The sequence below is a fragment of the Cuculus canorus genome, chromosome 11 (genome assembly GCF_017976375.1).
Source record: "Cuculus canorus isolate bCucCan1 chromosome 11, bCucCan1.pri, whole genome shotgun sequence".
Taxonomy (NCBI): domain Eukaryota; kingdom Metazoa; phylum Chordata; class Aves; order Cuculiformes; family Cuculidae; genus Cuculus; species Cuculus canorus.
The window spans coordinates 8,925,498-8,950,929 of NC_071411.1; the positions used below are offsets into that span (position 1 = coordinate 8,925,498).

At 56.6% G+C, this 25,432-nt stretch overlaps 3 protein-coding genes across 5 annotated transcripts; 1 reads left to right on the forward strand and 2 right to left on the reverse strand.

Moving 5' to 3' along the window:
* Positions 1-4,091: 4,091 nt before the first annotated feature.
* KLHDC8B (kelch domain containing 8B) lies at positions 4,092-9,050 on the reverse strand. 2 transcript variants are annotated; one of them, XM_054077021.1, is made up of 6 exons: positions 8,918-9,050; positions 7,367-7,836; positions 6,362-6,526; positions 5,920-6,144; positions 5,560-5,661; positions 4,092-4,721 (listed from the first exon to the last, which is right to left on the reverse strand). In XM_054077021.1, exons 2-6 carry the CDS (start codon positions 7,737-7,739, stop codon positions 4,525-4,527), a joined length of 1,062 nt encoding a protein of 353 aa, XP_053932996.1. In that variant the 5' UTR covers positions 7,740-7,836; positions 8,918-9,050; the 3' UTR covers positions 4,092-4,524. The 2 variants fall into 2 exon arrangements, with proteins under 2 accessions (XP_053932996.1, XP_053932995.1); XM_054077020.1 differs by lacking the exon at positions 8,918-9,050 and adding an exon at positions 8,661-8,754.
* A 354-nt stretch (positions 9,051-9,404) lies between these two features.
* Positions 9,405-13,176, reverse strand: LOC128853306 (uncharacterized). Its single transcript, XM_054077022.1, has 5 exons — positions 12,906-13,176; positions 12,442-12,827; positions 11,689-11,849; positions 11,153-11,285; positions 9,405-9,600 (listed from the first exon to the last, which is right to left on the reverse strand). The coding sequence occupies exons 1-5, from the start codon at positions 13,051-13,053 to the stop codon at positions 9,412-9,414; spliced, it is 1,017 nt and encodes a 338-aa protein (XP_053932997.1). The 5' UTR covers positions 13,054-13,176; the 3' UTR covers positions 9,405-9,411.
* Positions 13,177-13,775: 599 nt separating this feature from the next.
* Positions 13,776-23,863, forward strand: CCDC71 (coiled-coil domain containing 71). Of its 2 annotated transcripts, none has more exons than XM_054076847.1 (2): positions 13,776-13,855; positions 16,126-23,863. In XM_054076847.1, exon 2 carries the CDS (start codon positions 16,187-16,189, stop codon positions 17,378-17,380), a length of 1,194 nt encoding a protein of 397 aa, XP_053932822.1. In that variant the 5' UTR covers positions 13,776-13,855; positions 16,126-16,186; the 3' UTR covers positions 17,381-23,863. The 2 variants fall into 2 exon arrangements, with proteins under 2 accessions (XP_053932822.1, XP_053932823.1); XM_054076848.1 differs by lacking the exon at positions 13,776-13,855 and adding an exon at positions 13,955-15,695.
* The last annotated feature ends 1,569 nt before the right edge of the window (positions 23,864-25,432 follow it).

Genomic DNA, 25,432 nt, shown 5'->3' on the forward strand with positions numbered 1-25,432 from the left:
CGTGGGGCAGGCAGAGGAAAAGGATACTGGGATCCTGGAGCCTGAAAGCTGCTCCTACAGGAGCACAGCAGCCATAGGGCCCTTCTACTCTGTGATCTGTCGTGCAAATACCTCTTGCAGAAGCACAGAATGATTTAATTTCACCCATTAGAAGTATGACAAAAATAACCCATCATCTAAACAGTCTCCAGAGAAAGATTCTTAAATATGGTTTTACTGGAATTTTCCCCTTGTACTTCTGATTCCTCTGTCTTCACGAACAGAAAATGGGAGTGCTCACTTGCCTATTCCTATCTCCTTTAACTCAAAACGCTTTCAATACTGGTTACAATGCTTGATTGCTGGTTCTGAAGGTACTCAATAAACCACTGCAGAAATAAGGTTGATATAAATTCAAGGATAGATTAGGGGAATCACTCACATTCCCCCTTTTATGGTCTTTAGGCTTTAGTATTAAAGGCAGCCTGGAGCTCAGAGGTGTCAAAATAATGGCTTTCTTGATGTATATATCTGGTTTCCTAAACAAATCCCACAGAAATAAAGTTTTCACTTAAAGAAAATAAACAATTCTGGATTTCTACCCCTAAAAAAACTTCTTGGAGTGACTTTGCTGTGCTGTTTTTGCTTTATTAATATTTATACTAGACTAGGGCTAGTATAAATAGCTGGGATTTATCACAACGGCTTGTTAACTCTCAGATGCATGATGAGCCTCCAACAGGTTGATTTCCTAGGACTAGAGCAGGGAATTGCAGCCTGGGTTGTGTTCTTGCTTCAGGGTTGGGGTAGTGGCTGGGCTGTCCAAGGCAGCTGTGGGCTGAAAGGCAAACCTACCTCCAGAGAGCCATGATGACAGGAATATTAATGTTTATTGTGCTTATTGAGTAAATAAAAGCCTTGTTCTGCGCCTGAACTTCCTACAGGTCTGTTGTACATCTCAGTGCATGGTGCTGTTGCCAAGAGACTCGCTGTTCGTCCACGTCCTATATGGCCCTGCATCATTTTATTGCTTGTAATTGGAAACTTGTTTAGAACTCCCTTCAGAAGAGGCTGCAGAGCCATGTACCCATTTACAGCACTTCCACTGCCCTGAGGAAAGGATTTGCCGGTGCTTTGTGCATCAGCAATAAGGCCTGGCACGTTATTTTAGGCTATTATACAAGGCTATTCCTATTTCTGGTGTGGCTGGAGCTTTCTGGTTTGAGTGTCTACAGAGTTTGTAGAACATGATAAATGAGATTTTTTTTTTCCCATCTCTCCTGACAATGGAAAGAAATTTCTATAAGAAAAAAACATTTTCTTAATTATAGGTCTGACAGCTACCTCCAGTTCTACTCTCCCCCATCCATATACACTCCAAAGAGATTAGCCATGTTGCCAGGCACTGGCTCGTAGCAGTCTTTATATCTGAAGTAACAGACTGTGCTTCTAGCGTTAGGGAGTGTGGCCAGATACTTGAAGCCTTTCATTTAGTGAAAGTTAGCAGAAGCTGCCAGGAGATAGACAGCAATATATTTTTTCTTTCTTCATAGTGCATTTCATTAGAAACTCACAGGAGCTCTTCAGTTAATAACTTGTTGGTCTCCAAGGGCAGCCAGGGCCATCATCCTTTGCTTAATGATCTCTCCATCCACCCCAAGATGCCCCTTGACACCATCCTGGCCTCTCTCTTCCCCTCATTCGAGTGGGTTCCTGATCCTGTGCCCAAATGCAGAGATAGAAAAGAATGAGTAATCCAGACTTTTAGGGGAGGTCAGATGTTTCTATTTGCCTCAAGTGGAAGAGCCAACGCAAAAAGCACCGCAGTAGTTTGATGTGCCAGCCAATCACGTGCATGAGGCAAGGTGCTGGCAAGAAAGGGGCAAACCCCAGGCAGGGCAGGGACCACTGGCCCCACTATTGGAAGCACCACAACAGCAAGAGGCTCCTGAAATGTGGCTTCCCTCTCCAGTATCTCCTGGCTGTTGCAGCCAGCATTACCTTGAATTTGATAAAAGTAGTGCTGGGCACCTCGTGAGCTGTAGGGAAAGCTGCAAAGTCGGCACGCAGGGATGTCAATTTGACGGTGACTCAGCGTCTGATTTATCCTATCCATGCAATGCCCCTGTGGAAAAAGCTTATTAATCAGGTCTGTGTTTCCAACACAGCTCCATGATTTAGGGTCCCCCATGACTAAAGTCTTGGTAAGTGTGGAGTTATGCGCCTTGGTGGCTTCTGGAAAGGGCTGGAGTATGTCCCTTCAGCCTGCGGCAGCACTGAGGAGGGTCAGTCACCTCTCAGGATGTCAGGAAGGAAAAGCCCACTGGGGCTGAGTGCGGGTCAGGGAATGCTGTGAAAATGGGGTTCTGCTGCAATATTCATAGAAGTTTGGAGCCAGGTTATGCTCAGAGGACAGGGTCCCCCCCTGTCCAGACCCCTGGCACAGCACAAGCTGACGCCCTTCTCTGGCTGCCAGCACAACCCCCAAGCTGCCAAAGTACAGCTCAATCACTAATTTGGGGCTCCCTGTTGATGCTGGCTCTGGCACAGTGGTGTTTCTATGGCAACTCCAGAGGCAGATGCAGGCATGGCTTTAGCCAAGTTACCGCTAGCCCAGGTATCCCAGGATATTCCTCCTGAAACACAGGGAAATGGCTAACTGTTACAACAGGACAGACCCTGCAGTAACCACACCAGGCAGGCAGCGGAAGCGATGGGGCAACAACACTGAAAACATCTCGTGAATGGTCTTCTCTAAATAATTTCCAACTTTCCCTGTGCCATGACACCTCCAGCAGACAGCGCAGCCTGACCCAGTGTTGTGCTGGATGCTGCCACATTTGACGGGATTCAGTTTCTCCTCTTTATGGCGCAACTATCCATCCAAAGATTGTGCTGTCTTCTCTGAAAGGTCAGGCATCCATGCTTGATATTTACCAAGACTTGTGAGCTCTTTCCAATGTCATATCATTAAAAGATCAAATCCCCCGCCTGTGTCTGTGACTGCCGCTCTGTGACTCAGGTGAGCTCACGGCACCGGGCAGCTGGGGAGTCCCATTCCCGCTCCAGTCTCACTGTGCACCCCTGAATGTCACTTACGGCCGCCACCTGTACAGAGTTTATCTTCCCTTCCTGGTGCCAGTAAACAGGAGATGAGGTGTTCGTGTCAGGGAGAGCTGGATACAGATGAATACAGCTCTCCCAGGCACCAGACACCCTCCATCCTTTGGGACAGGGTTCTGGGGCTGGATGGGGCCCAGGATCCCCAGCATCATTAGGCATCTCATTTTATTTCTCTGAATCCTGGCAGCCCTTGCCATTCCCTGCCAGCTCTTGTACACTGCTTTCTCTGACAAAGCCTCTCTCCTATGCTGCCCTCACCCCTCACAGCCCCTTTGCTGAGAGCAGCTGCTGCTCGGCACTCTCCCTCCCTCCAGAAGGAGGGCGCATCCTTACATCGCGTTACTCTGCTCGCCCTGGCACTGGGGAAAGGAGCAGAAGCCACCCCTGCCCCACAGCACAGGGCCCTACCAGAGGAAGGCTCATCAGGCTTTTCCTTGGGAGCTGGTCTCCCAGCAAGCTGCAGCACATAGAATCATAGAAATGATTAGGTTGGAAAAGACTTTTAAGATCATTGAGTCCAACCATAAACCAAACACTGCCAAACCACCACTAAACCTGTCCCTAAGCACCACACCTACACATTTAAATACCAGTCACCTCCAGGGATGGTGACTCAACCACTTCCCTAGGCAGCCTGTTCCAATGCTTGACAAACTTTTTGGTGAAGAAATTTTTCCAGATATCCAGTCTAAACCTCCCCTGGCACAGCTTGAGGCCATTTCCTCTCATCCTGTCGCTTGTTCCTCAGGAGAAGAGACCAATACCCACTTCACTATAACCTCCTTTCAGGGAGCCGTAAGGAGCTCAGTCTCCTCCAGACCAAACAGCCCCAGTTTCCTTAGCTGCTCCTCATAACACTTGTGCTCCAGACCCTCCACCAGCTTCGTTGCCCTTCTTTGAAAACACTCCAGTGCATCAATGAGTCACATCCCTGCCCGGAGCAGGATAACCAGGGATGACACAACTCCAGCAGGGTAAAATTCCACGTGTTTCATTTATTTGAGGTGCTACATCACCTCCTAGGCACTGAGCTACAGGGCACCTCTGTGCTACATGAGACATCGACTGGGTCTACGACGACACAGCACTCACTGCTACACACATGGCACGGACATGCCACAGCACAGACGGGGCCGGACGAGGCAGCGCGGCCAGCGACAGTCCTGCCACCGCCACTCCCTCCGTGCTGGCAGCCACAGCCCTCCCACCAGGCAGGATTTTGCCCTGGGCTCTGCTGCTGCAGTAGCACAGGAGCCAAGAGGGGTATCCAAGCATGGCAAGAAACCACGGCTGCTCCGGTGCCCGGCATTATGGGATGGGAGCTCCCCAGAGCCCGGTCACCTGCACGTGCAGGTGCGTGCACACCCTGTCCCCGTCTTCAGGCACTTGGTGCTCGGTCGGGGCTGGTCCCCGGGGTCCTGCTCAGGGCACCTCACGCAGGCATAGAGCCTCAACGGCGCCACTGGGGCCCTGGGCCACTCCACCGATGACGAAGAGCAGGCTGGGCGTTGGGCAGCTGGAACAGGAGCAGCGGCCAGTAGGCATGGGAGGCAGTGGCTCCCACTTCTTCCGTGAGAGGCTGAACCCTTCCACTGAGTCCAGCGGGCAGGACTGGTTCCCTGCGGGAGATGGGATGGCATCAGTGCCCCTGCAGCCTTCCCCACACCCCAGGCTCTGCCTTTCCCCTTCACATTCCTTTGATGCCCCATCCAGAGCCCCCAGCAGCAGCTGGTCCCAAAGCCCGGCTGCAAGAGCTCTGTGGTCCCAAAGGCAATTACCCGGGGCACAAGAGGATTATTAAGCATCCTCACGGGGAGGGCTGCCGGCACTGACGCCGCAGTGCGGGCTCTGCCCCAGCACCCCGCAGCCATCACCAGGGAGTAAGGGGAAGCAGCTGCAGTCTCAGCAGGGCTCAGAAGCAATGCCCTGCCACAGGGATCCAGCCAGCACCGCTCTCCTTCCCCAGCATCTGTTCCTGCCCTGTGGCATCACCCCGGGTGAGCTCAGTGGGGTCGTGCAGCCCTCACTGCAGGGCCAGGGGTGCTGTGGCTGATGCTGGGCTCCTCAGGCAGCCCTCCCCACTGCATCTCTGCTGCTGAGTGACAGCCTTAACCTTTCCCCAGCTCTCTCGGGAGAGGGATGTGGTGCTGCAGCCCTCTGCGGTGAGGCTGAGCTGGTGTGGGCTGTGCAAGCCTGGTATACAGCATACGGAGCTGGGATAGCCTGGCTGGGGGCTGAAAGGGGCAAGCAACTGGGTGGGACAGTGTAGTAGGGTCTCCCCAGACCTCTGAGGGCACAGGAGGGACACGGTGGGCAGAGCTAAGGCCATACAGCTGCTGAGGGTGTTCGGTACCACCATGCTTTTGCAGAGCAGAACTCCCTGCCACCACACAGGTCACTGATGTGCAACAACAGATGAGGAAGGGAACACTGCCACAAGCCTCCCTCTTGCCATACCAAGGCCACCCACAGCCACCACTCTTCCTCCTAGGCAGCCAGCTACGAAGTCAGCTCTCTTCTCCCTCATGCGGACAGCACGGCTTGGCTTGCTCCATGCACCTGGAAGCAAGAAGATGTGAACATCACCCACTGGGGCTCCCCTCCATGGGGCAGGCATCTGTGCACTGAAGCCAGGAGACACCTGGGCTAATGGCATCAAAGGAACGAAGGGCAGGACCTACTATGGGTGGAAGGGGCTGATGCTCAGAGCCCGAATGAACCAAGTCTTTTGGGCATGGATACTCCTCACCAAGCCCCAGGGAGGCATTCTGGACTTGCAAGGGATGTTTCCACATCACCCACGGGCACAGAACTCACCCTGCACAGGATCGAACATCTCCACAGTGTTAACGAAGTGGGGACGGGAATAGAAATTGTGTGGTCCTGGCTGCTGCAGTCCCCCCAGGCTGAAGAAGACACCATCGACCATGGCACAGGCAGCGAAAGCACGGCGGCTGGGCACGCTGGGGTAGCGCATCCAGCTCCTTGTCTCCAGGTCGAAGGCCTCGAAAGCGGTGACAGGCAGCTTGCCCTGACGGCCCCCTGTGCATAGAGGACATGCTGTGGCTGCCAGTGCCCGGAGCCGGCATCATCATCAGGCTCAGCAAGCAGAATGGGGCTGGCCAGCTGCAGTGCTGGGGTTGGAGGGCAGTGCAGATCCACCCTGGAGTGTGTGAGGTCACCCCCCCATTTCAGGGAGGCAGAAGAGAGAGAAGGTAGGAGCACGGGGAGATGCTCAGCTCACCCCAGCAGCACCTACCCAGGACGAAGATCTTGTTGCCCTGCAGGAAGGCAGAAGCCCCATAGCAGGGGGTGGGCATGGAGGGCAGGGGCTGCCAGTGGTCCTTCGTCGGCTCGTAGACACGGACCAGTGCCTGGGGAGAGGTGTCTGCACCCATTCCGCCCAGTGCATAGACAGCTCCATCTGCAAAAAGGGCGGCAGAGAGGTGGGGACAGCAATGGGCATCACAGTAAGGCCCCTCCATGCTATCCAGGGCAGGCAGCGCGGACACTACTGAGCCCCATTGCCAGACACAGCTGGGGGATCACTGGGGATGGCAACTGTGGCCAGGCCTGAGCCCAGCGGTGCCCTGACCCTGCTGGGACTCCCTCACCCCTCTCTCTATCCCATCCATCAGGAGCAGAGCGGAGCACAAGACCATTGGCTCCAATTATTCCCGACAGTACCATCTCCCTGGAGACGCCATGGCAACACAGCCATGCTGCCAAATCCTGCTGTTGCTCCAGGTGTGGCCGGCACCCCTGCCCACTCCCACTGCTGCCCTGCCATCCCCTGTGCCTTGCCCACCCCACTGCAACCTGAGGCCATGCCTCAGCATCCCTAGCCAAGGAGCAGATGTGGGCACCACATACGGCCCAGCCCCAAGGCTGTTGGGCTGTGTGCCAGGGCTCAGAGGCTGCTCAGCAAAGTTTGGGCTGGAATCACAACGTGCTCGGTGCACAGCACGCCAAGCCGAGCTGCACCAAGGTGCTTGGCTGCCTCAGCACAGCTCCCAGACAGAGCCACCAGAAAAGGCTCTGTGCCCCTGGGGCTCTGTACTCTCCAGCCCTGGGCTGCAACAAGGCTGCTGGGGCAGCCGCATGACCCTGCCATTAAGTGACAAGTTTGGTTACTGTGTAAAAACCTCAAGCTGCATCCCACGCAGCTGCAGAATTCAAATCCCATCTGAGCATCCCTGGCCCCTGCATCCTTGCTTGTCCAGATGGCAGAGGTACCCAAAGATAAGCCCCCCACCAGCCTCACCTCTCTGTATGGCTGAGATGCCCATGGACGGCTGAGCCAGCGCTGCCTTCTTCTCCCACTTGCCCTCATCCACATGGTAAATCTCAACGGAGGCGAGAGGGCTCTGTGCCACATCCACACCACCCATCACCAGAATCTGCTTGCCCAGGGCAAGGGCGGCAGCACCGGCCCGCGGCGTGGGCAGTGGCGGGAGTGTGGTCCAGCGCTGGGCTGGGAGGTCGAGCACTTCGGTGGCACCCAGGGCTCGCCCACCACTCCCACAGCCGCCCAGAACGAAGAGCTGCCCGTCACAGTGCACAGCGCTGCAGTACACGCGTCGCGTGGGCATAGCAGGGAAGGTGGCCCACGCGAAGGCACCCGCGCCCGCCGCCATGGACCAGTTCAGCCACCCGGGGGGTCCCCAGGCCCTTGCCCTGCCGTGTTGCCCATCCGGCCTGACTCAGTGCTGGCCCGGCTCTGCCTGCCGACTCCTGTGGGGACAGCATCCAAGTCAGCACCTGGGCACCCAGCACTCCCCCCAGCCGCAGCAAGCCAGCTCCCATCAGCAGTGTTGCAGCCCCACAGTCCCCAAGCTCCCAGCTGGCACCCACCAAGGCTCCTGCATCTTAGGGCTCCCTGCTCGCTCCCTCTTGGCTCCCACTCCCTGAGGCTCCCTGCCTGCACCCAGTGTGGCTCCTGTTCCCCGAGGTTCCCACAACCAATGGGGCTCCTACCACCTGGGGTTCCTAAATGCACAGCCTGCACCCATCGGGGCTCCCACTACCTGGGGTTCCTAATGCACAGCCTGCACCCTCCAAGGCTCCCGCTCCATGGGGCTCCCAATACACAGCCTGCACCCACTGGGGCTCCCTTTACCTGGGGCTCCTGATGCAGCCTGCACCTACCATGGATTCCAATGCACAGCCTGCACCCACCCGGATTCCTGATGCACAGCCTGCACCCACTGGGGCTCCTGCTCTGTGGGGCTCCTGATGCACAGCCTGCACCTACCGGGGCTCCCAATGCAGTCTGCACCCACAGAAATTCCTGCTACCTGCGGCTCCTGATGCGCAGCCTGCACCCACCGGGGCTCCGGCAACCTGGGGCTCTCTGCTCGCGCCCACCAGGACTCCCGGTGCACAGCCCGGACCCCCGAGGCTCCCGCTGCACCCACCGGGACTCCTGTTCCCCAAGGTGCCCACACCCACCGGGGCTCCCGCTACCGGAGGCTCCCAACGCCCAGCCCGCAGTCCCCGAACCGCTGCTCCCCGCGCCCCCAGCGCTGCCCGCATCCCGCACGCTGCTCGCCGCTCACCTCTCCGCCCGCTCCGCCGCTCTCCCGGCGCCGGGCCCGCCCGCTGCTGCTGCCGCTGCCGCTGGGGGCGGCGCCGCGCCCGCCCCGGCCCCGCTGCCCCTCCGCCCGGCCCCGCCGTGCCCCTTCCCCGCTCCCCGGTGCCGCAGCCGCCCCAGCTCCGGGCTCCCTGGCACCCCCTGCCCGTGCCCACCGCGGGGGGCCGGGGTCTCTCCGCAGCACCACACGGTGCACGCGCGTCCCAAAGCCTCTACCGGTACCTTTATCCCCCCTGGGCTGAGCTGGGACAGGGCTCTGCACCTGCCAGAGGCAGAGCCAAGGGCAGGCAGGGAACTCACAACAGCGACAAGCTACAAAAGTTTGCTTTAAAACCAGACAGAAGTGAGCCGGCATCGCTAGCTCGACCCCGTGGCGCTTGGCCGTGCCCCGGTAACGCTGTGCTGACCCCAGCACCTGCTCCGCACCGGGTACCGGCGTGGCATTGGGAAGGGATGCGTGAACACTGCGTGGCTGCCTGCATTGCTCCTGCCCATCACGGTGCTGCTGAGGAAGGGAAAGCCGTTTCCTCCACAGATCCCATCACATAAGCTTCTAAGACATTTGTGCTTGGGCATGGAGGTTCCTGGTAAGACTGAGAGGACAGCTTGGGGCAGGATCCCAGCCCAGGACTCTGCCTGCACGCAGCAGGAAGCAGGGGGTGTCCCAGTCCAGAGCCCCTCGACCCCGTGTGCTGCTGTCATTGTCCATCCCACTGCTAGGTCGGGGTGTCCTTCTCCATGCAGGCCAGGTAGCGGTCATAGTTCTCCTCACACCTCCTCACGCAGCGCAGGAAATAGTCCTCATCAGCAATGGCCTCCAGCAGGTTGGTCTGCACCAGGCAAACATCGTACAGCTCCGAGGTTGGAGCGTGTCTGGGGGTGCTGCTTCCCCGCTCCGAAAACACCTGCAGGGAGACAGCAGTGCCCAGGAGCCCTCGCACCCTCTGCGGGCAGCAGTGCCAGGGCTGTGCCCGGAGCGCAGAGCCAGGCAGCAGAGCCCTTCTCCTCAGCCAGGTGCCTTCAGGCTGTGGGTCTCTGCAAAGGAGGATGGTGGCAGAGGGCAGGAGCTCGCATCTCCACTCCAGTGGCAGAAAATGAAGTTTCTCCAGATTTTCCCTCCTTCCCATGAGGCCCCTTTGGCTCAGAACCAGCTCAACACACAGCTGGGCCTCCCCTAAGGAACAGGCTCTGCAGAGCAGCCAACCCCAGGAAAAACCTCTGCAAAGAAGTCTTCCTTTGGCTGTCGTGGCCTGTGGCACAGAAGGGAACAGGGACTTTACCTGATCTTTACCGTGGCTCTGCCTAAGGCCACCGGGCAATCCATTTCCCTCCCCATGCTGCTCTATCACTGTAATTGACACAGGGATAGCCCTGTGGAGCCGGCAATGCAAGAGTAGGGGAAGGTGTGATCCTGGATGCAGGACACTGAAGTCTCGGCAGTGGGGATGAGCCTTGCTGGTGAGATGCTCTGCAGCCACCCAGACCCAAGCAAGGTCTGCTGCCACCATAACTTGACCCTACCTGTGTGACCCAGTGTAGGGGAGCCCTGGGACTAGCTGCACAGCTGCTGTGAGGAAGCCCAGCAGCCCAATTGACCAGCCATCCCAGCTACAAATGGTGAGAAGAGGAACTCCTTGATCAGTGAAACAGCCCAACTCTGAAATGCAGCAAGTTGATCTGTGTGAGCCATGCTCCGGCTGCTGCAGAGACACAGGCAGCAGCTGCCACGTGCAGGGGCCTCAGGCACTCGGCAGAGCCATCCACAGCAATTCCCTGAATCAGGCACTGCACAGACCGAAGCCTGGTCCTGACAGGTTTGCTCCAGGCAGCGACAGCTCCTGCCACCAGCTACAAATCCATGAGCTGAGAGAGCTTGTACGGAAGGGAATAGCTGATGAGCATCCCATGCCTCACCACTCCCTAGCAGCCTGGCAAACGCTGCTGACCGTTCGCTGGCTGCCACTGGTTTCCCTACGTTGTGTTGTCTCCTCCCGGATGGAAAAAAGCAGGGGTTCAGGCTTGCCCGTGGAGCTGCGGCTCTCGTTCAAACATCAACAGTTGTCCAACTGCCAGGCATGTTTCTGTCTGCATAAACATTCCCTTTCCCTTTCCATACGGTGTCACAGAGGAGCTGCGGCCGCACGCCGAGGCTGGCTGGCCTGCTGCCGCCGGGAGCGGGGCTGACTCACGCTGGCAGAGCAGAGGCACTCGGCAGCGAGCGCAGGCGTCCAGCACCTGCTGTTCTCTACTGCCGGCCAATTTCACCCTCCCCAAGGGCAGCCCTGTGCATCGCTGCCAGCGACGCTGGTGGCATGGGGTGCAGTGACACCAGGGCTGCACCTTGATCACCCCCTTTGCAGGCTCATGCTCAAGCAAAGAGGACAAAACGTGCCTGACCTTACCAGGGACATCCCTGAGCGAAGGCAGCTGGCACCGGGAGGGCCTTCAGCCACCTACCTGGGGATGAACAATGGTGTCCGCATCATCCAGGCGGATATTGTCATCTATGAAGATGTGGTGAACACTGGGATCGTGAGGGTCGATCCACAGGGGCTTCCCACCCCGGGAAGAGAACTTATTTCTGGCCCACCTGAAACAGCAAGCAGGACAAAGAGCAGTCAGGAGAGGCAGAGCACGACAGCTCTCGGGTAAAGGCAGGCCAGGCTACACTGTGGACTCAGGGCAGCCCTGTCAGCCAGGGAAGAAGGATGGAGATCATCCTGTCCCTCTGCCAGCTGCTGCCTCCCAGAAAAGAAAAGCATTTTGCAGTGAGGTGGCAAAGCAGGGGGTGTTCGGAGAGAAGCAGGAGGTACACCAGGAGCTGGGGACTGGAAGAAAGATGCGAGAGTCCCATCAGGCTGCCCACAGGTAAAATGGGGATCACATAAGTAACAAAAACACGAGAAGTAGGAGCTATCCAAGACTGGAAGAAGCTCAGAAAATCACAGGAGAGCAGAAAATGCCCAATGCACTTCCTCAGTGCCGTTTCTCACCAGTCAAAGTGGTCTTGGAAGCCTCCAATTCCCTCAAAGGAGCTCAAGTAGTCATAAAGTTTTCTTCCATCTTCTCGGGTGGCCAATCGCTCTGCTCCCCTTGTCAGCACCACTTCGCGCTTGCTGCAGCGTATCTGGCCAGGGGTGAGGTCCACAGGGAGCTGCAGGACCATAGAAAGTGGGAGAGGGAAGGTTTCCAAAGCAGACAGGTTGTTTCATGCATTGGCAGAGACAGCAGGGTGGAGACTGCAGTGTGGGAGGACAGTTGTGGGGAGAAGAGAGGAGGAGTGGAAGCCCCTAGCCAAAAATCATCCCCTCCTTGGGATGGAAAGGAATGACCTCCTGGCTGCACACAGCCTCCGTTTCAATCTCTGTTCCCAATCAGTGCTCCAAGAAGAACTGAAGCAGCATCTGAAGATCCCACTGTCCTGCCTGGTGCACTACCAGGGTCAGAACCGCGTCTGGGATCGGCTCCGAGCCAGGGAGCCCTGCTCTACTGCAGCAGTCCCTTTCTGGCAGAAAGGATGCTTTCTCCAACCCGGGATACCTCAAAAGGAGACCTTTCCCACCCAGGATTTCCCCACACACCCACAATCTCTGCGCACGTGCCCTGCCCTGGTTAACAGCTCCAGCCTGAGAAGCTGTGTTTCCTCGCTGCAGCTTTTAAAAGCAGGACGGCCAAGTGGTTCAAGAGTGGGACATTCAGCCAATACTGAGGACAGGTTTCGGCCTATTTTCCAGGGTGCCACTCACTGCCACGTCCCGCAGGGCAGGGAACCGGGGGTGCTGCCCGGCCAGGGCGCAGCCGACGGCCCGGAGGGCGCGGGGCAGGTCTGTGCCGAAGGACCTAAAGATGATGGCGAACACCCTCTGCTCCCGGTGCAGGGTGTCCAGGAGGCGGAAGAAGGCGGGCAGGATCAGGTGGTAGCTCTTGCCGTCTTCCCCTTGGACCGAGAAGACGTCGTCCGGCCGGCCCGGCCACTCCAGCAGCTGCAGGTGGCGAGCGTGGAGGCTGCCGAAGTACCGGCCCGGTTCCGCCTCGGTGAAGGCGGGGTCCCGGCCGTGGCGGCTGTAGTAGCTGCGGGCACCGGGGCAGGGGGCGGTCAGGGAGGGCCGGTCGCTCGCCCACTGCCACTCGCCTGCGGGAGAGGAGGGGGCTCAGCCGCAGCCGCCGTCGCCGCCGCCGCCCGCCCGGCCCCCGCGGCCCCTGCGCTCACCGGCGGCCCCGGGGCGGCCCCAGGTGACGGTGGTGAGGAAGGTGTTGAGCGCCGCGCGCGGGCCCTGCCCCGACACCGTGTCCGCCGCAACCACCGTGTTGTTCAGGTCCACGTGGAGCACCAGCCGCCGTCCGCCTGCGCCGCTCATCGCCCCGGAATCGGCCCCGCCGCCGTTACCTGGGAACCGCGCCGCTTCCGCCGCCCCGCGCCCCCTGCCGGCCCCGAATGGCGGCGCGGGCACGGCGAACGAAGGGGGGCGGTACCAGGGAGAGCGATAAGTGACTAAAAGGGGAAGTGGCCAGGAAAGGGGGCGTGGCCAGACACCATGATGCGCTCCACGGACGGGGCGTGGCCAGATGAGGGGGCGTGACCAGAACATGGGAACAGGGTTAATGAACGGGGGCGTGGTCAAATGGGGCGTGGCCAGAGCGCGGGCGCGATGGGCGGCGGGGCGTGGTCAGCAGAGGGGGCGTGGCCTGACCACGGCCCCGTGAATAAATAAACAATGGGCGTGGTCTGAACAAGGAGGCGTGGCCAAAGTGGGGGCGAGACCAAGGGAGGTGAAGGGCGGGGGTGGGGGCGTGGCCAGGGGTCGGGGTGGAACGCGGGGGCGTGGCCAGGGCAACAAAGCATCGAGGTCAGGAGGTGTAGCCGCCGTGAAGTAGGCGTGACCAGTGAATGGGCGTGTCGATTGTGGGCGTGGCCGTGGCCGTGACCACGCGCTCAGTGAGTGGGGCGAGGCAAGGGGCGGGGCCAACGACCGGGGTGTGGCCGATGGGCGTGGCCAGGGCTCAGCGGAGGGCGTGTCCGAGCCCGCTCTGCGCTATGGGCGCGGTGCCGTTCTGCGGGGGGGCGGAAGCGGAAGTGGGCGGTGCTTCCGGGGCCCCGCGGGCGGCCATGTTGGAGCGGCCGTCGCGGCGCAGTGGCGGGTGCGGGTCTGGCGGCGGCCGGTAGGTTGGGGCCGGCGCTGCCCGGGCCCCGCGCTCCCGGGTGAGGGCGCTGCCGAGCCGCCCGGCGGGGCGGCCTGCGGGCCGCGGGGGCGGAGTCGCGGCGCTGAGGGTCCCGCCCCTGCCCACGCCCCCCCCACCCGCGGGCCTGCGGGCCGGCGGGGGCCGAGCGGAGGGGCCGCTCGCGCTGTCTGCACCAATCACCGCCCCGCAGTGCAGCGCCCGCCGCCCCGCGTACCGGGCCTGCGGAGGGGCGCTCGGAAAGGGGCAGCGCCTCCACCGAGGAGGGGCAGGAGGAGAAGCTGAGTCCCGCCGAGCCCTCCCGCCGGCCCCGTTCTCCCGGGGCCCCGTCCGCAGTCGGCCGGCCCCTCAGCCGCACCCGTGAAGCGCAGCAGAGCCCATTCCCGGAGCTCCGCTCCCGGACAGCTGGGCCCTGCCGGCGCCTTGCTCCGTGCTCGGGGCGCTGCGGGCCCGTGGCACCTCAGCCTGGCAGGGCACGGCCCCTGCTGGCCTGTCAAGTGAACAAAGTTGCTGTGTGGAGGACAGGCTGTCTGCCGGCTTATGGCCACCTTTTGCTCCTGATGCAACTTTCACTGCACTAAACGGGACCGGAGTGATGGATGTTGAGATGTCCTGTCCCCAGTGAGGTGTTATAGCCTCTCCATTCAACACCCCCAGGGGTGTTCATCCCTTAAAGTGTCTGGTCTGCTCCTGGGCTTGTTGCAGCCTGAACTTGGCAATAGACTGAGCGTGCGTTGTTATTTGTGCTTCTCCATTGGCTTCTCCCTCTCTCCCAGCTCAGGATTATGTTTCCCATCCTCGCTGGCTTCACTGCGCCTGCTGCTGCTTGCTCATTTTGGAGGTGGCAAATCTTAGCACTGGCTGATGACACGAGACACGGCTCTTTTGGAGCATTTCCCTGCCTGCCTTCCCTCCTCCGTGGGAGATCCCCCCGCGTGTCACAGAGCAACTGCATTATCCTCCTCCAAATCCCTTTTCTGCTATGACGTCTGCAGAACACTTGACTGAGATTAGTCCGTCATGTGGAGCCTCTTACCCCCCTGCTGACCTGTGCTTCCCCTTCTGCGGTGGCTTTTGGCTTGTGCCTATTCTCTACGAGTTCTGGAACATCGGACACAAAGCAGTTCCTTGTTCTCTCTGCTCAGGCGCTAACTTTTCCATCACAGCTTTCCTTCCTGTGCACTGCCCTCTGTGATAGTGTCTTTGACGCCTTCTGCATTTTCCTAAAAAGGATTTTTCACTGAATCCTCCTTAGTATTTTGAGAGGTAGCGATGAAGCTAAAAAATTCATAGCTTCTCAGCACAGCAGCAAGTTCAGTGTGAGGGGCTGACACCTCAGCATGAGAGTATCGGAGTGCTCTGGGTGCATCATGAAGCCCTGCCTGGACTGCTCTTCAGTGCCTGTTGATTTTTATTTAAAGCAGTAGTGTTTTTGTCCTGGGCAGACAGCTCTGTAGTGCCCTGAGTGTGATCCTGGGGTTCTCCCTCAAGGTCACTGTACACTCGTCCCAGTGATGTGTGTTTCCTTCATGCCACCCTGCTTGAATTTCCTGCTTCCTCCTCACTTGGCAGTGAATGCCCTTGGATCAACACCAGTTTGCTGTGACAGCTAGTTGCAGACCGTTGTTCAAACAAGGAAGCAGCAAGGAGCAGTGTGGCCTTGTCACAGCGTTTTGGCGTCAGTGAAGCACAACTGAAATAGCCTCTGGCGCTGCTGTCATGTCTTCTGGAGGATGGTGCCTCGTTGGCAAGAACTCAGAATTGATTTTTGAGCAGAATCAAGAAGCTGGAAAATAGACAGTGATGCTGGGATAGATTTGAGGTGCTCGGGCTGCTTAGTGTTGATATGGCTTGATTGTGGAGTTCTCAGTGTATGTACAGGGAGAGGGAAAATGAGCTCTGGTTACCTGGAGCTGGGCTGTGTCAAACTCGAACTGGAAACGAGCTGCAGATTTCACTGAGAAACTAGGACCCTTTCATTGGAACCCTGCATCTTGGGATGGGTTGGATGGGATTGCCTTGAAGTCTTTGTTTAGGTTTGAGAATATTTCTGCAAGTGATGCTTTAGTTTTACTTCAGAGAGAAATCAGTGACGGGATTTTCTTGGTGATGCCTCTGGCTCGGGTTATGCTCAGAATCTGACCCGATGTTTGGGAGTAGCCATGGCTGGGCTTAATGGTTTCAGGTCCCCACTTGAAAATGCGAGGTGATTTCAGTTGCTGTAAGCTAACTGTCTTCTCTCCCCTTTTGAGGTGTCAAGGGTTGTTTCTCCAGTAATTTGGACCTTTTTGAAGCCCCCGCTTGCCTAATGCCATGAATATTGCAGTGAATGATGTGGAAGAAAAAGCTGTCCATTCCTGGTCAAGAATTTCCTCTGCAGGACAGAAAGTGCTGGAGGAAGCCCTCCGAGTCTTCAACCCTATGTCCAAGGACCTTTCGAGCACAGAGACCCAGCTGGTGGCCTTCATTCAGGGCCTGAAGGAGGAGGGCTACCGGCCCACCATTCTGAGAAGTAAGGATGTGTACGGGTACAGCTCGTGCACGGCAGACACACCAAGCCCGACACAAGAGAGCACCCAGCACAACTGTGCCAGCACTGCTGAGCCCGCTAAGAGTCCAGCTAGAAACACGGCAGCCTTGGCAAAAGTGTCTGCTTCACCGACCAGCGTTTCAATAAACACTTCAAAAGTCTCTGCTCAGCCCCTCTCTAAAGGGGATTCCACAAATCTCCTCTTGAGCTCCTTGAAGCAGACAAGATCTAGCACATCCAAAGCTACGGCAGTGGGCTTCCCTGCAGGTGTGTATCCTGACGTGTATCCAGCCATGAGACTCTCGGTGGTTCTGGAAGCTGTGGTGCCGCTGAAAACTACTGTGTCCTGTTTGGAGTCCAAGTACACACAAGGGCATCTTGGGATCTCGCCCTCAGACCTCAAACTCCTCAAAGCTTCTAGTCCGCCGAGGCAGTTTTCTTCGGGCAAGACCACTAAAATAACAGAAGTTAAGGGGTACAAGCGTTCGATAAAGAAAGCACCAGATTCTGCCACCCTCACTTTAAATCTTCCGAAGGGACCAAAGGGTGGAGTGCTGCAGGAGAGCAATGCTTGCAAAGCCTCCGGAGTCCTCAATGGAAGAATTACAGGCAGCTCGTCCCACGGCTGTACCACTGCACCTCAGTCCAAGACCTTGAAAATCAAAGGTAAGGAACCTCAGGTGGGAAAAATAGAGTGGAAGGACAGCAGCACTTTCCAGGGGAGTGTTAGGAAGAGGAAAAGAAGTGCTACAGAGGCCAGAGAAGCACCGCAGAGGAAGAAAGCAAATACCATTCCTGTGCGAAATAAATCTCGACGGGCTCAGAGCACTCTGAACCTGCTGAAATTCCGGACCATCAAGGTGGGCAACTCTTCCTCTGACGATGAAGTGAGGAGGAGAGCACAGAAGATTCTTAGGGTCAACCTGTCCCCTGTGATCCGAATTAAGCCCTTGTCCCACTCTCACAGCGTCCCCTGAGTTTCTTCACTTTGTCACTTTTTTTCATAAGGAAAAAATACGAGCCCAGCACCAGAGCATGGAGAAGTTCAGGAGCGACTGTGGGTCTCTGGTGTCTGGTGATGTTGTGCCAACGAACCTGCAGACGGAGCAGCTGGCTCTCGCGCTGTTTCTGCCTGTCTACCACTGCTATGCAGAACTGACTGCAGAAATACAAACCCCCCTCTTTGGGAACATGGGATGGTGACTCTTGCCTGCGGCAAGCCGAGCAGGCCATGGCAGGGGTAGAACACAGGACTTTATCATGACATTGATGCACTGTGATATTGCTCTTTTTCAAGCTGTACATTTACTGGTTTTATTTTGATCAGATTTTATAACTTTATATGTCTATATATCCATATATGTGCATATAGCCCAGAAACTGTGGGAAGATGCACTTCTCCATCCCTCTGGGATTGGGTTTGATAGCTTTTGTTCCTCCTCCCCTTCAGTCAGTCTTTTGTTGAGAGGTGCCAGGATTTCTCTGTGATTCAGTGTTGTGACAGTCTGTTCTGGGCTCTCTGGAGCAGCTCGGAGGCAGGCAGAGTTAGAGCCGCTCATTTGTCTCTAGAAATGCCAAGCAATTTGGACAATTACCAGCTGACAGTTTATAGTTTTAATCATGTTTTCGGTATTACCTCTGCATAAGAGTTGGGGGGTGTTACAGGGCTGTTGCCTGCGAGTCTGCCTGACATCTCTAGGTGCCTCCTCTGTTCATTGGTAGCAGAAGCTCTGAGCTCATGATAGGAATTTGCCTCCAAACAGTGATTCCTCCTCAGAACGTGGTGTTGCTCCACTCTCCTGTACCCCAGGTGCAAAGGTAGAACATGAACTGTGACTGTTAGAGCCAAAGAGCTGGAGTTGTTAATAAGAATTGCAGGAAGTGTCCCCACCATATCGTTGCTTTGCTGTTGCTGAGTGTTTCAGGAGCAGGTTCTAGGTGCTGGTAGAGAAGACACAGGCTGCGTTTGAATGTATTAGATTCATCTTGCTGGTCCCAGAGCTCGGGGGGATGCTTGAGAGTGAATTAAAGCAGAAAAGCATAAGAGCTGAGAGGTTGTATGCCAGCACTTAAATGTAGAGAGTTTTTTTTCTGTCAGTGTGTGGTGATGAAGTAGGAAGGGAGACAGGCACCGTGTTGGGATGGGTGACGGCTTTGCTGTGCCATGTGGGATGTTGTGAGAAGGTGTGTGGCAGGTGTGAAAGCTCCCAGAACGCAGGCTCTGTCTGTCCCCAGGAGGCACTGCAGAACTGCAGAACCACCGCAGCTGGGCTGCGTTAGCCTTCCTGCATCTGGGACACGCTGTGAGAGATGAACACAGACTGCATGCATGGGTCTGCTCTCCACAGGAGAGGACTCACAAACTCCCGGAGAAACATGTGTTGGAGTGGTCGGTGCTGCAGCTATCACCTGGAAGGAGTGGCCTCTTGATGAGATGATTGGTATTGGGATACTGCAAAAGCAGAAGCTGGTGGTTTGGGGAGAGGGAGCAGTGTCAGGCCAGGCATGGGCACAGCTCTTTATGCCACTGTACGTTCAGATCTCTGCGGCAGCGGGACAGTAATCCACTCGTTCTTTCACCAGCTCACAATACCCCTTTCTGACCTAGTAATCTCTGTGGACATTGGCTGAAGAGATGAGCTCCCTGGGGAGCCCCAGATCTTTGTGTTTCAGCCCCTCCCTAGCACCTGGCTGGATTCCAGCGCTTTGTAAAAGGGGTCAGTGTCTGAGAGCTCGGAGAGGAGAACTATGGCGCGGAGAGGAGAGGGGAGGTTCACAAGGGAGTGAGACGAGGATTCTCTCCCCTCACCCAGTTAGCCCAGTGCTGTGAGTGGAGTGGTGGTTCTCTCTTGAAGGATTGTTGCAGGCTCTGAGTCATATTCTTGAGTTCTGTGTGGTTTTACTGTGCATATCTGAGCTGCTGTCAGAGATTGTAACTTGCAGTGTTAGGGACTGACCTGTGAACGCCGCTGGTTGGCTGCAGAGGAGGAAGAGATATTTTCTTCTGCTCCTGTGTTTTAAAATGCCCTGGCAGAGAGTTCCCTGCCCTGACGTGATGCTGGAGGAACAGGGGCCCTCCATCACTGTTAAGTGGCCAAAAATTGCTTTGTCCCTTTTGTTCCCACTCCTTCAGTCCTTTCTCATTCCCACGGTCTCAAGTGCCAGGTCTTGAAGTCTCGCACTGGAGTTTCTCTTTCTGGCTGTTTCCTGAGGAGGGCTCTGAACTCCTGCCTGCGGTATCTCTGTCTGACGGGCTACTCAGCGGCTTCCCCTGTTCCCAGCCCCTTATAAGGACACTGAGAGCTCTCTCTGGAGCCTCTTCATGCAGCACAGACATCTCAGCTGAGCGCCTGGCCTCTGGTGGGAAAAACAACCATGCATCAACAAGGCTAAACTCAGGCTGAGGTTGCTTTTCCTTCAGCCTGAGCAGGAAGCCAACCACCTGAGGCCAGCTTATCAGGCCACATCCCTCCTCTTTGCTGTGTTTCTTCCTCTAACTGCCCTGCTGCCTGCCTCCCCGCTCTTCATCACCTTGTCTTTCACAGCAAGCATCTTTGCCAGTCAGGGACTTGGCCTGTACTGTTCCATAGCGCATTCAGCAGAACATGCTGCCTTAGCGCTGTGATGCTTTGCTGGCACCGAGCTGAGTTCTGCAAATGATGGCGACTGCTCACTCAGTGGCCTTCCCAGGCCACCAGCAAGAGGTCCTCTGTGTTAGATTTATAGTTGGACTCGATAATCTTAAAGGTCTTTTCCAAGCTAAATGATTCCATGATTCTGAGAGGCATGCATTAGAAATGCTTCTGTGTCACTGAGGCTCCTGCCAAGGAAGCAAGCACCCCAAAGCTCTGCTCGGGGACTTGCCCATCATCAGTCCAGTCTCTGTCAGCTCTTGTGCACGTTTCTAACAAATCACAGGGCCCCTGAGCCTCTGGGCAGCACCGGAGCTCAATTGTGTGTCCTCCTGATGTCTCCTCTTTCCCGTCACGGGTGGTTTGGGAACTTGGCTGGAAGGATTGCAACTTATTATTCACAGAGGGGCTGTAAATGTGCCAATGTCAGCAACTGCTGCCTGTCATCCAGTGCTGGCAGACGCGGGGCCTGCAGCCTGTTGGTGGTTGGCTCTGCCGTCCTTCATCTCGTGGCCGGGTGCGGGTGCTCCTGGCATCCTGGGCCTTCAATGCTGATGTTCAGGAGGCTGCAGAAGGGACTGTGCTGTGGACGCTGCTGTCTAGTGTTTAGGGAAGATGAAAGGTTTAGTCAAACCAGGCCTGCTTAAGACCTGATTTAACCAGAGATTTCCTCCAAAAGTCCCTTTCCACCCTGTTATTCTGTGACAGCAGCATGACACTTGCCTTCCAGACTACTGTGCAGCATTAACTGGTGAGGTGCTCAGAAATGCTTTGCCTGGAGTGCTGTGGTCTCTGCTGAGCGTGCTGTGTGCAGGTTGTTCAGACCTGTTTCTGTATTAGTCACTTTGAATTCATCCAAGTGCCTAACCTGGCCTATGCTCTTCCTGGGCATCGTGACAGCCAAGAGCTTTAGAGACTCCCTTAGGAATGCTTTTACCACATGGATTTGTGCCACTGTCACTTTGAGAAATGATTCAGCCCATGGTCAAAGGGCTGTTCTTCTAACTGCGTTTGTGGAAATAATTTCTCCTTTTATTCAGCTGCCAAGAAGTGAAGAGTTTATGCTTCGCCTGCACCAGACAAGGTCCTTGAGCTTCCTGCATGCTTCAGATGTCCGTCAGTGAGATCCGTGGGGAGAGCAGTTTGTCCAGCAGGCAGCTGAAGGGGAAGCTGACATCAGATACTGGTTGAAATCACATTGTTAATTGCTAGAGATGTTTCGAAGCTCATGTCCACTGTGGTCAGATTTTAACTTCTGTCACTGCTTTCAGTTGGAGAAGTTTCTCCTTGTCCTCTTCTCTGCAAGCCATGTAGCACGGTACTGTTGCTTCACCACCATTTGTGTCCCCCCAGAGCCAGCTGCTGTAGCAATCCTTGTACAGAATTTCTTAAGCACTTTTCTGCAACATAAGAGAGCATAATTTTGTTATTCCTGTTTTTTAGCCCACTGGTGGTATTTCCATGCGAGGAGGAAGTGTGCTTTGGAGCGTTGTGAGCACTGGCATAGTCGGATCCTGCTCAGACCAGGGCATCTGCTGCCCAGCCTGCAGCACTCCTGCTCACAGGGCCAGGGGTGTGGACCACCAGGCCCCCCTCATACACCAGCAGCACTTCTCCACTGATGGAGCTGGTGCAAGTCCCCTGGAACCAGCTGCGGCAGGAGCTGGAGTTTGGGGAGTTGAGCACAGAATTTGGGCCACTTCAGTTGTGGCTTGTGCCGTGTTCAAGAGAAGACCATGGCAGAAGGTAGTCATTCCAGCTGCTCTCCCCATTGGGTCCAAGTTCCCTGCTCAGGCTGGGAGCTGGGCCTTTGGCCATGGTACAAAGGATGTGTGGGACTGGAGAGAAGGTTTGTCTCTCAGCTGCAGCTGGACAATTTGATGTGAGCTGGACAGCTTCCCAGGCAGGAGAGCAGGTTTCAGTGGGAGGACCCATGTTTTGGCTGTGGTTGACGGGGTCCTTGGTGAGCCGTGTGGAGCACGTGCTGTTCAAGCAGGTTGGTTGGTTTGTGTGGAAGTGACAGTTTCTGTTTCAGTCTTCAAAATGACATCGGCCTGTTTGCTTCTGTGGTCAAACAGGGATGGCTTTCCATGATCTGAGGTGGCCTGAGGAGAGGGGGGCTGTTTGGGGCACCTCGCACCTTCTTGATGGTGCTGCAGCCCTTGGCTTTGCAGGGTGGCTGGGCTGGCAGCATCTGTGGAGAGGGCAGCAGGACAGGTTGCTCCTAGGCCCTCCTGTTTGGGACTCTGTGCTAGGAAGCAGCACGCTTGAGTTTTCCTCTCCTCACAGCCTGTTCCTTTGTGGAGCTGGATGCCATTAGGAAGGTGCGAGGTGCCTCGCTGGCTGGTGGAGCAGAGACCTTGTCCCAGAAGGCAGGAGAGCCAGCCCTCGTTCCTAGGTCAGCCCTGAGTGTCTAAGTGAACCCTGTCTTTAGCCGTGAGACTGCTGGCACTTGCAGGTTGACCAGCTGCTGTCTCTGAAGCCATAGTGCTGAGGCCAAGACCCCTCAGTTTGCTTAGGAAGATCAAGGAGGTCTGGTGAAACAGTGAGGAACTAGGATTAAGGGAAACCAGAGATGCCAGCAGCACCTGGCTGGCCAGTTTCTACTGCAGGAGGAGATATGCAAACAGAGAACTGTCTGGCATGCTGTAGCCCTGCCTCCACTCTGTCCCTGCCTGGCTGAGGGAGCCAGTCGTGCTGTGTCTGGCAGCACGATGCAGGCACAGCTGCTGCTGGTTCTGGAGCACAGGCAAGGGGGTGCCCTCTTGGAGCAGGTGCCCCACCTGACCCTTGTTTTTTGTCCTTCATCATTCGCACAAAGTGACCCTGCTCTGGTGGCCATGGGGAAAGCAAACTGCTCCCGGGCTGACAGAGCTCCCCACCCGTGTGTGCTAAGTTGTACCCTGGATGCCCTCACAGGGCAGGTAGCACTTTCTCCAATTAGCATCTGAAATACCTTCCCCTTTGGAGGCCGTTAGGCCTTGTCCCGGGGAGTGCCTTAAAGGCCTTATTATCGTCTGGGACTCTCTGCTTGTCTAAATTAGCCCTTCCTGTTCCTGTTGCTACAGGCAGCCCCTGTGGGAGTCTGGTGATTCCCACAGACAGTGAGGCACGCAGTGCTGTTGTAAATGAGAAGGTGCTGCAAAGCTACCCCAGAAATACCTCCCCTCCTGCCCCTGCTCTGCCACACTGCCCAGGCCTTGGGACGGGATGAAACGACTGGTGGTGTTCATGGTGGGGAAGGTACAGGGTGTTACGCTGATCCCTCTCCTGGTTCCCAGTGCAGCACTCCTGAGGAGTGGCATTTTCCAAGCAGAGGCACAGCTGCCACTCTGAGGGATGTGGGGGCTCTGTGTGGGCACTGCCCGGCCCCTCGTACTCGTCTCCACCAACCATCATCTCGGAGAACTGTCTCCACGCCACAGTGTGACCGATCTGCTCTGGCTCGGACTGTCCCCTGGCATTCTGGTGTCCGTAGCTATGGCCGGGGAGCAGTGACCGCAGCCCGTGGGAGGGCGAGTAACAAACTTTTGTATGGTGAATTTACAACAACTTGACCATCTTGTTCTTGAGTGAACTTTTTACTGTTTCATTTGTTTGTGTAGAATGTTCCTGAAGCTATATTAATATTTAGTGTTTAATATGAGGCTGGGCTCCACTCTCAGTGTTGTATATTTTGGAATGGCGTTGTTTAATGAAAAGACAGCGTTAATATTGTTCTGCTCTTCGGAGGGAATGGGACAAAAACCGGACTGTCTTCTTTTCCTAAATGATGTGAACTTTTTGTTATGAAGTCCTAGCAGGCGTCCAGCCCTTCAGTAAAATGGTGCTCAGAACCACCCAGCGTGTCCAGCTTTTCTTTGGGCCCTGCCAGACTGCTCCTCCCAGCCTGCTGTGAGCTCCCTGGCACCGCGTCTCCCATCTGCCTGGCCGCTGCGTTGGGCACAGTCAGCCGGAGCCCACCACACCATCCCTTCCACCCAGTCTCCCCAGTGAGGTTTGCGGTTACCCAAGCCCTGTTAAAAAATGCCTTGCTTGGGATGGAGAACGCTCCAGACGAGTGCCACTGGTGCCAAACTGGTATAAACTGGTATAAATCCACATTCCAGGTTAGTTCCTAGAAATGTGCCAGGTTGGTGCTGTGCTGGCAGGTGGTCTGGCAGTGCCTGCTTGCCCACCCTCTGACTTTGGATCTGCCCGTTACTGCAGCCTAGACCCCACGGCCAGGACCCCGCGGCCAGGACCCCGCGGCCGGCTGCTTCAACACAAATGCCATTGTTCACCCACGTGCGATCTGAATCTGGTTTCTGCCGTAGGGCCATCGGTGCACTGACCCAGCACTAACGGTGGTGGGACCATGCCCCTGGGCAGACACTCGCTTTGGTGCCAGAGCTTCTTCCCTTGGGAAGGGAAATGGTTAAGTGGTTCTCCAGCTTGTGAGGATGTTCAAGGAAGCGTTGGCCACCCTGCTGAGTGTGCTGAGGTCCATCCAAGCGGGGCTGTCCAGGCATGAGCTGCTGCCCCGGAAGTTGGGGGCTCTGCCGAGGCTTGGGGGGGCCCTCCTCTGCGTGCCCCAAAGCAGTAAGCGCTGCTGGTTCCCAGTGCTGCTCCTCCGAGCCGCACGATCTGCTGATGATGGCAAAAGCGCTCTGATCACTGCTGAAAGGAGCTGGTGGAGCTGAGGCCATGGGTGCCTGAGGGAGCAGGAGATGCTCAGCAGCTTTGAAACACTGGTGAGGGAGGGCTGCGGTGGAGTTGCTGGCAGATCTCCAGGCAGTAGAGCTGCTCCTGGCCATGTCATCTCCTCGGGCAGACACAAGCCACTTCAGTCTTGGGGCAGCAGAGGGGTCACAGGTTGGGATGGGAAGTCAGAGCAGCCCTCAGGGTAGCCAGGAGACGCCTGGACACAGGCTGGGACTCCACACTTGACTCTCAGATCCTGCTGAGAATCCCTCCCTCCCGGTTTTACCTTGCTTTTCAAGGCCAGAGATCCTGTTACAGTCACCTTTATCAGGGGCTTTGGATCTCCTTAGAGCAGACAAGGTTTGCTTGGCAAGATCCCTGCGATACAGACATGCTGGACAGTGCTAATGGATCTTTATCAGCTCATCTGCCAGCTCACAGCTGAGGAGCTTGTGGTGCCTGGTCACCAACCTGCGCTGCCAGAGCCTCCCTGGGCTCAGCACTGCTCTCCCTCTAGGTTTCCCAGTGCTTGCTGAAAGCACGGCCACGGGGAGCTGGCAGGGCTCTGTCCACAGCATCCCTCACCCACTGGGATGTGTGAGACCAGCCTGCACTTTGTCAGGGCATCCCTGGGGACATGGAATTTGGCATCTCCGTGGCCAGAGCTACTGCTTTGTTTGCCCGTGACCTTGCTTGCCAGCAGACAGCCGGAGC